The sequence below is a fragment of the Notolepis coatsorum genome (genome assembly GCF_963971535.1).
Source record: "Notolepis coatsorum genome assembly, chromosome: 1".
NCBI classification, from domain to species: Eukaryota; Metazoa; Chordata; class Actinopteri; order Aulopiformes; family Paralepididae; genus Notolepis; species Notolepis coatsorum.
In genome coordinates, this window is record NC_140165.1 from 37,090,818 (window position 1) to 37,101,111 (window position 10,294).

Here is a 10,294-nt window from a genome sequence, read left to right on the forward strand (position 1 = left end):
TTAAAACTGAATCAAACCATAAACAAGGTTGCCTGTTGGGATGTTATATCCTAATGTGAAAAACTGATTTTATATGTCTGCACTTTATGTGCTCATTTTATGCCTGTCTTTCTTCTGTTGTGAAGCACTTTGAGCTGCAGTTTCTGTATGAAAGGCTATACAAACAAAGTGTATTATTATTATTATGTGCGCGAGGGAACATATGCGCATGCGCGCGGGGCCGCGCGTGCGCGCGCCCGTGCGCGCGGCGTCATTATCCTGCGTGCCGGCTCAGTCCATATTAACAACGCACCACTGGTGGTGTGGAACTATTTCACGGTTTCTGAGACTGATGTAACAATTGCCATCTGCAATGTATGCCAGAATAAAATACCTCGTGGGGGAAACATTGTCAAGAGTTTCAACACAACGAATTTAATTCGACATTTGAAGACTCAGCACTTAGCGGAGCATGGAGAATTCATCGAGGCAAGTAAAAAAAAAAGGCAGCTGAGCCTCCACCAAAGCGCGCGCTGACGCAGACCACCATGGTAAGCACATCTGCGTATGGCAGTGGGACTCAGAAGGCCAAGGCAATAACACGCAAAGTCATGGAATTCATAGGGCTCGACGACCAGCCATTAAGTGTAGTCGAAAACACAGGATTCCGACGGCTACTCTCTCACATTGAGCCGCGCTACACTGTCCCGGCCCCGGGGCGCACGTATTTTACAGATGTTGCGCTACCTGAGCTCTACCAGGCAGTGTTTGCGCACGTGGACAGCCTCATGAAAGAAGACGTGTCTTCAATCAGCTTTACGAGTGACATTTGGAGCTCTGATGTCAGCCCCATGTCAATGCTGAGTTTGACAGCTCAGTGGGTTGATGCAGAGTTCCAACTGCGTAAAGCTGTCCTGCATTCACAGGAGTTTTCAGGCTCCCACACCGCTGCAGCGCTGGCAACAGCCTTTGAGAATATGTTTGAAACGTGGAATATTCCAAGGGAGAAGATTCACGTCATACTGCGAGATAACGCCCGCAACATGATCAAATGCATGACAGACGCGGGACTGCCACATTTGGGGTGTATGGCCCACACGCTTCAGCTGGCTGTCCACGATGGAGTGCTGTCACAGCGGAGCATAATTGACATCACAGCTACAGGGAGACGCATCGTGGGCCACTTCAAGCACTCCTGCCTGGCTTATTCTAGGTTGCAGAGTGTGCAGACGCAACTCGGCCAGCCTATCAAAAGGTTGCAGCAGGATGTCAGCACCAGATGGAACAGCACGTATTATATGCTCCAAAGTCTCCTTGGGCAAAAACGGGCACTGGGTGCTTATGCAGCGGACTTCGAACTACCCGCTATATTCACTGCCAACCAGTGGGGACTGATAGAAAACATGCTGTCCATTCTGGCACCGTTTGAAGAGCTCACGAAGGAAATTAGTTCATCCTCCGCATCTGCCGCCGATGTCATACCTTGTGTCATGGCTTTAAAACGTTTCCTGGGCAGAGATGTGGCATCAGACCATGGCGTGAAGACTACAAAAGCCACACTGCTGGAAGCTGTAACCCGCAGATTCGCAGACATCGAAACAGAGCCCCTCTACAGTTTGGCAACCATCATAGACCCAAGGTGATTTAGCCAGAATACATTTAGCAAAAATATAATTAACAAAAAGTAATTATTAATCTATTTTAGATTAGCCTAACAAACATATTATTTCTATTATTTATTATCATATTATTAACTATGACACAGTCTTATGCTGCATCGTATAAAAGAACGAATGCCATGCTAAATTAATGTGATGTTTTCTTTGTTTTAAATAAAAGATACAAGGACCGATTTTATTCTGACGAGCTCAAGGCACAGACACGGGGACTGCTTTTGCGTCTGCTGGCCTTACAGACAGGCCCCGACCCAGCACCCGGAGCCAGCGACACAGGCGAGCCAGCTGAGAAGGTGCCACGAGCAGGTTCCTTGTCGTCTATGTTTGGCGAAATTATGGCTGAAGAAACCCCGCAGCAGCAGGCCAACGACGATAGCGCGGCTGCGTCACAGCTGAATCTTTACCTGGCAGAGCCACCCATCTCTCGGAGTGCACAGCCACTGGCGTACTGGAAAGCAAACAGGGATCGCTTCCCTGCCCTCGCCACTGTGGCAAGAGCTTACCTCTCTGCGCCCTGCACAAGTGTGGATAGTGAGCGCTTGTTCAGCGCTGCATCCAACATCGTGGATGAACACAGGAACAGGATTACGTCCGAAAAGGCAGAGATGCTCCTCTTTATTAAAAAGAATCTGCCAATGATGCTTAATAAATAACACGCCATAGGCATTTAGTCTATAGGCTAAGGTCTCTTTCGAGCCTTGTTTTAGAAGCCTATAGCCCCCAGGCATATTGCCTTTTGCACTGTTTTGCCTAAATAGGCCAATTGTTTTTGCAGCCCGTTATATTGTTATATTTTATTATTTATTTGTAATTGTTGCGGCGTATTTAGGCTAAGGTCTCTTTCGGGCCTTGTTTTAGAAGCCTATAGCCCCCAGGCATATTGCCTTTTGCACTGTTTTGCCTAAATAGGCTAATTGTTTTTGCAGCCCGTTATATTGTTATATTTTATTATTTATTTGTAATTGTTGCGGCGTATTTACGCTAAGGTCTCTTTCGGGCCTTGTTTTAGAAGCCTATAGCCCCCAGGCATATTGCCTTTTGCACTGTTTTGCCTAAATAGGCTAATTGTTTTTGCAGCCCGTTATATTGTTATATTTTATTATTTATTTGTAATTGTTGCGGCGTATTTACGCTAAGGTCTCTTTCGGGCCTTGTTTTAGAAGCCTATAGCCCCCAGGCATATTGCCTTTTGCACTGTTTTAGCCTATTAACGCAAATTGTTTTTGCAGCCAGTTATATTATATTTATATATGTGTAATTGTTGCAGTTGCTTAATATTATTATTATTATTATTATTATTATTATTATTATTATTATTATTATTATTATTATTATTATTATTATTATTATTATTATTATTATTATTATTATTATACTAATTAAAAACAAATGTTCATCTAATTAAATTCTCTGCGTATTATTTATTAATGCTTCAATTCATTCAGAAACGTTGCAGCAAACAATCCATATGTGCATTTGTTTACATAATGATAACGAAAATAACATATCATTGAGGGAGGGACAAATGGAAACTTAGCCTAATGCTTCACCCTGTTAGTAAGTTGAACTCGCTCTGACTGGGGACGCTGAGGGCATGCTGAATTGACCAAAGCAGTATACACACAGACAGTGGAGCTGTTTGCAGATAGCGAGCATTTTGACTTGTTGCGTGGTGGCGATGTCTCGCAGATAATACAACTACAAGTACAAGTATAATTATATAATATATATATTTTATATATAAAAAAAAAAAAAAAAAAAACGTTTTATATAAAATTTTTAATTTCTTTTTAATCAAAAATTTTCGGTATCGGATCGGTATCGGCCGATATGGCTCACGACGATCGGTATCGGTGGCAAAAAACGTGATCGGGGCATCCCTACGTAAAACCTTACAAAGGGGCCCGGGGAGGACCATGAAGCTGCAGCACAGATGTCCTCCACCGAGGCCCCACCCAGCAGAGCGGCAGAGGCAGCCACCCCACGAGTGGAGTGCGCCCTGACGCCCCCAGGGGGATCCATCCCGGCCAACGTGTAGCAGAGGGCAATGCCCTCGCACAACCAATGGGACAGGCGCTGTTTCGATAGTGCCTTACCGGCACGAGAACCACCGTGACAGACAAAAAGCTGATCGGTAACCCTGAGGTCCTGAGTACGGCTGAGGTAAATTCCCAAAGCACATGACAGGTGAAGGCCTGCATCTAACTCACTAGCGTGAGGAGGCGGATGAAACGCCTGAACCACAATATCCCTGGAGCGGAAGGAACTCCGGATATTTTTAGGCACGAAAGCAGGATTAGGCCGCAGAGTGGCACCGCAATCGGAACGAAAAGACAGGCACTCTGGATGTACCGAAAGAGCACAGAGCTCACCCACGCGTTTAGTGGAGGTGACAGCCAGCAAGAACGCGGTCTTGAAAGACAGCCGTCCCAACGGCGCTTGCTCAAGCGGCTCAAACGGGGCCAGGGACAACCGACCGAGGACCAATTGAAGATCCCAACTCGGAGCCAAAGAGCGTTGCACCGGCTTAACGCATCGAGCGCCAAGCAGGAAACGCTTCACAAGAGGGTGGCTGAACAAGACATCCCCCTCAAACCCCTCATGATAGGAGGATATAGCTGCTGCATATACCCTCACCGTCGAAGCCGACAGTCTACCAAGGAGAGACTGGAGTTAACCAAGGACAGCATCCAGGGGGCAGGAGACTGGGTCCCGGCCCCCTGCCTTACACCACTCTTGGAACATACGCCATCTGCCCGTGTAAAGCGCGACAGTGGAGGGAGCATGCGCATTCCGGATGGTATTAACCACAGAAGGGTCCATCCTCTCCAGACTTACCCTCCCACCAGCCACACCAACAGGTGTTGGCTCAACACCAGGTACTGGAACAGCGACCCGTGTTGCTGAGAGAGGGCCGTCGCCGACCAAGGAATAACCCAAGCTCCAACAGCTGACCCAACAGCTGTACAGGAGGAAAGGCGTACAGAAGACCGGGCGGCCATGGAAAGATCGAGAAGGCATCCACCCCCAAGGGGGGATGATCTGCTCGACTGACCGAGAACCACAAGGGGCACTTGTGAGAGCGTCGGCTCGCAAACAGATCTACCGAGGCCTCCACGAAGCGATCCCAGATCTGCCTGACTATGTCGGGGCGGAGTTCCCACTCGTCATAACGAGGACCGCCCCGAGACATCATATCCGCGCCCACATTCTCTGCACCAGGGATGTGGAGCGCCCTCAGACTGCGCAGCCTGCGAGATGCCCATAGCCAAAGTTCGACCGCCGCCCGGTGCAGGCGGATGGAACGAGTCCCACCCTGCCTGTTGATATACGCCGCTGCCGTCATACTGTCCGTTCTGACCAGAACGTGCTCGCCTACCACCAGGTGGTTGAACCGTTTGAGGACCAGGAGGACCGCCTTCAATTCCAACACATTGATGTGCGGGGTAGACGGGCCAGCATGGACCTTCGTCCAGCTGCCCCCCACTGCGTGGGTCCGACACGTCCCTCCCCAACCCGTGAGAGAGGCGTCGGTGAAGACCGTGACGTGTGAGCACCTGCTGCCCATGGGGACCCCAATGGTGAGGATACCCAGCCTCCTCCAATAAGCGAGATCTCCCCATATCGACAAAGGAACCGTCAACCGTTTCCATTTGTCCCTCACCGGATCTATTCCCATAGAGAAACCACCTCTGTATCCTCCTCATGAAGAGGAGGCCAAGAGGAACCACCGTGTGAGCAGATGCCATCATACCGAGCAGGCGCATCACTTGCAGCGCCGTAACCGTCCCTCCCAGATGGAAACCCCCGAGCGCGTGAAGGATAGACACCCTCCGCTGCTCCGAGAGGGTTACAATCATGGGCCTTGACCTCAGCGTCAAGCCCAAGTACTCCACCTGTTGACTGGGAAGAGGTGTACTCTTCTTCCAGTTCACAGCAAAACCCAGCCTGGTGAGGAATTCCACCACCAGCCTGGTATGAGACCTGGCAACCTCCTCCGAACGACTGAGGAGTAGAATGTCGTCGAGATAGAATAGAACCCGTATTCCCCGACGACGTAGAGGCTCCAGCGCAGTCGCCACGCACCTGGTGAATGTGCGGGGAGCCAGAGAATAGCCGAACGGCAACCTCTGGTACTCGTACGCTACGCCCTGAAACAGGAACCGCAGGAACTTCCTGGGAGGAGGGAAAATCGGGATGTGAAAATACGCATCCTTCAGGTCTATGGAGGTGAACCAGTCTCCCCTTCTGACAGCAAGCAGCAGGAGTTTGACGGTCAACATTCTGAATGGTCTCGCTACAATCAGACGATTGAACGCGGACAGATCCAGTATAGGTCTGACCCCTCCCGTTTTTTTGGGCACCCGAAAATAACGGGAGTAGACGCCTGACATTGCGTCCTCTCTCGGGACCACGACTACGGCCTGCTTCGCCAACAGAGATTGGATCTCGTCGGCCAGGGCTGTCACTGCTTCTGACCCTGACAATAGGGTCGGCACCAAACCTGAGAACGGAGGGTGGGGTTGTGCGAACTGCAACACAAGCCCCTCCCTCAACGTTCTCTCTATCCACCCCTCCAAACGGCATTCTTGTCGCCATATGTGAAAATAATCCCACAGCGCACCCGCCGGCAACTGACGCTGGGCCGCAAGGAACAGTAGATAGTTGGCCCGGTCCCTCCCGCTGTGCGACGCACCCAAGGGGGGACCCCGACAGAAAGGGCCGGTTTGATATGGGAGAAGCCATCAAACTGGTTGACACACACCCCCCCCCCCCTGAACACCCCTCTAGCGCATGCTGAGGAGTTGTTCTACAGCTAGACACGCAAGGCGTGAGGACCCCATGGGCTCCTACACGCCGTAGCCCTGCAGTGATATTGCTATCACCGAAATCACGCTCGCCTCTTCTTTGCAGACCACTGCCGCTCTCACGGGAGTGGGAGGCGTCAGCGTGACACCCCACCTGGCGAAGGCGAGGCCGGGGTAACCCTTGCTGTGCATTCAACAGAAGAGGCCTTGAGTCCCCCTGCTGACCACTGTAGCTAGTGGCAGCCATAACACCAGGCTCACCCATCACACAACGTGTGGTGCAGGAGCCACGCGACAGCACAACATTCTCACGGACAGACCCAGGCTCAGCCATCAACTGGGTGTCAGCCCCTGTCCCCATGAGAAGTGAAAAGTGGGGCCGCATGCGCTTCAAAGAAGGTTCGCGGCCCGCAGCCAAAGGAAAACGATCAGAGCCCCGCTTCCGTGGGTAACGGAGAGAGGATTGAACGGGGAGTGGGCTGCTCGCGGCAGAATGACGACTGCTTGTTTTATCCAAGCCGAATACACCCAAAATGGCCGATCCCTCGGCCGCCAAGGCTGTCGGCCTTGTGGATCCCTGTTGACTCTCCGCCCAGGGTACCACTGGCGGGGGAAACATGGCCGCCTGTCGAGGGCCTCGCCACATTCGTTGACGAGGCCGTGTTCCAACCTCTGGCTGAGGGCGCTCCACATCCCTGGTGCAGAGAATGTGGGCGCGGATATGATGTCTCGGGGCGGTCCTCGTTATGACGAGTGGGAACTCCGCCCCGACATAGTCAGGCAGATCTGGGATCGCTTCGTGGAGGCCTCGGTAGATCTGTTTGCGAGCCGACGCTCTCACAAGTGCCCCTTGTGGTTCTCGGTCAGTCGAGCAGATCATCCCCCCTTGGGGGTGGATGCCTTCTCGATCTTTCCATGGCCGCCCGGTCTTCTGTACGCCTTTCCTCCTGTACAGCTGTTGGGTCAGCTGTTGGAGCTTGGGTTATTCCTTGGTCGGCGACGGCCCTCTCTCAGCAACACGGGTCGCTGTTCCAGTACCTGGTGTTGAGCCAACACCTGTTGGTGTGGCTGGTGGGAGGGTAAGTCTGGAGAGGATGGACCCTTCTGTGGTTAATACCATCCGGAATGCGCATGCTCCCTCCACTGTCGCGCTTTACACGGGCAGATGGCGTATGTTCCAAGAGTGGTGTAAGGCAGGGGGCCGGGACCCAGTCTCCTGCCCCCTGGATGCTGTCCTTGGTTAACTCCAGTCTCTCCTTGGTAGACTGTCGGCTTCGACGGTGAGGGTATATGCAGCAGCTATATCCTCCTATCATGAGGGGTTTGAGGGGGATGTCTTGTTCAGCCACCCTCTTGTGAAGCGTTTCCTGCTTGGCGCTCGATGCGTTAAGCCGGTGCAACGCTCTTTGGCTCCGAGTTGGGATCTTCAATTGGTCCTCGGTCGGTTGTCCCTGGCCCCGTTTGAGCCGCTTGAGCAAGCGCCGTTGGGACGGCTGTCTTTCAAGACCGCGTTCTTGCTGGCTGTCCTCCGAACGACTGAGGAGTAGAATGTCGTCGAGATAGAATAGAACCCGTATTCCCCGACGACGTAGAGGCTCCAGCGCAGTCGCCACGCACCTGGTGAATGTGCGGGGAGCCAGAGAATAGCCGAACGGCAACCTCTGGTACTCGTACGCTACGCCCTGAAACAGGAACCGCAGGAACTTCCTGGGAGGAGGGAAAATCGGGATGTGAAAATACGCATCCTTCAGGTCTATGGAGGTGAACCAGTCTCCCCTTCTGACAGCAAGCAGCAGGAGTTTGACGGTCAACATTCTGAATGGTCTCGCTACAATCAGACGATTGAACGCGGACAGATCCAGTATAGGTCTGACCCCTCCCGTTTTTTTGGGCACCCGAAAATAACGGGAGTAGACGCCTGACATTGCGTCCTCTCTCGGGACCACGACTACGGCCTGCTTCGCCAACAGAGATTGGATCTCGTCGGCCAGGGCTGTCACTGCTTCTGACCCTGACAATAGGGTCGGCACCAAACCTGAGAACGGAGGGTGGGGTTGTGCGAACTGCAACACAAGCCCCTCCCTCAACGTTCTCTCTATCCACCCCTCCAAACGGCATTCTTGTCGCCATATGTGAAAATAATCCCACAGCGCACCCGCCGGCAACTGACGCTGGGCCGCAAGGAACAGTAGATAGTTGGCCCGGTCCCTCCCGCTGTGCGACGCACCCAAGGGGGGACCCCGACAGAAAGGGCCAGTTTGATATGGGAGAAGCCATCAAACTGGTTGACACACACCCCCCCCCCCCCTGAACACCCCTCTAGCGCATGCTGAGGAGTTGTTCTACAGCTAGACACGCAAGGCGTGAGGACCCCATGGGCTCCTACACGCCGTAGCCCTGCAGTGATATTGCTATCACCGAAATCACGCTCGCCTCTTCTTTGCAGACCACTGCCGCTCTCACGGGAGTGGGAGGCGTCAGCGTGACACCCCACCTGGCGAAGGCGAGGCCGGGGTAACCCTTGCTGTGCATTCAACAGAAGAGGCCTTGAGTCCCCCTGCTGACCACTGTAGCTAGTGGCAGCCATAACACCAGGCTCACCCATCACACAACGTGTGGTGCAGGAGCCACGCGACAGCACAACATTCTCACGGACAGACCCAGGCTCAGCCATCAACTGGGTGTCAGCCCCTGTCCCCATGAGAAGTGAAAAGTGGGGCCGCATGCGCTTCAAAGAAGGTTCGCGGCCCGCAGCCAAAGGAAAACGATCAGAGCCCCGCTTCCGTGGGTAACGGAGAGAGGATTGAACGGGGAGTGGGCTGCTCGCGGCAGAATGACGACTGCTTGTTTTATCCAAGCCGAATACACCCAAAATGGCCGATCCCTCGGCCGCCAAGGCTGTCGGCCTTGTGGATCCCTGTTGACTCTCCGCCCAGGGTACCACTGGCGGGGGAAACATGGCCGCCTGTCGAGGGCCTCGCCACATTCGTTGACGAGGCCGTGTTCCAACCTCTGGCTGCACAGCGTGAGGCGGTGTGGGACCCAGATCAACAACCGCCTGCGCCTCCACAGAACGACCAAAAAGTCCTTCCGTGGAAAAAGGAGTCGTGAGGAGAGAAAACATATCCTCTTCCCCAAGAGGAGAGTGCTCCAACCAGACATGCCTAACAACAAACGTTGATAGCATCCTAATCCTCCCCGCAGTTATAGCTTGCGACTGAGTCAAGATCTCTATAACACCACAAACATGCAACATGTTTACAATGTCGGCTGGACCCATAGCCCCACTACCCGACGCCAATGTGGATAGGAAAATAGCCAGCTGAGCCATAACACTGGCCGCCGCTACAAACCATCCTGCAGCAGTATACCACTCATCCGTCCATACTGCCACCCTCCGAGCCGATTTGCTCTCAAGCATCGGCCGGGTGGGACATCGTTCATCCCCGCCGGGGCACAGGAACAAAGCTACCTGGCTACGTAGCCACGGTACACCCGGCCTGCACCCTGTTGTTAGCCCTTTTACCCGTAAAAAAGGTAAATAAGACTCAGCGAAACCCCCCACATTAGCAACCGACTGACCTTCATCAATGAACCGGGCAAGAGGAGGGAAAAGCGGCAACGTCCCGCGGCGGGGAATATTAGAACAACGACCCATTTCAGCATCAACATTAGCAGTAGCATTAGTAGCATAAGTGTAAGCAGCATGCTCCAGGATAGCCAGGAAATCGTCCACTGCAGTGGAACGTTCACCAAGCCACCCCGCCCCTGGCGCCGAAACACACTCCACAGCATTACTAACACCAACATCAATGCCTGATGACACAGGGC

The 10,294-nt window shown here is 52.8% G+C and overlaps 1 protein-coding gene across 1 annotated transcript; it reads left to right on the forward strand.

The window, feature by feature from the left end:
* Positions 1-527: 527 nt before the first annotated feature.
* On the forward strand, positions 528-2,308 carry LOC311231130 (zinc finger BED domain-containing protein 4-like; the record flags this gene model as incomplete). The annotated part of the gene is made up of 2 exons (XM_084317631.1): positions 528-1,618; positions 1,819-2,308. The coding sequence occupies 2 exons, from the start codon at positions 528-530 to the stop codon at positions 2,306-2,308; spliced, it is 1,581 nt and encodes a 526-aa protein (XP_084173757.1).
* Positions 2,309-10,294: the final 7,986 nt, after the last annotated feature.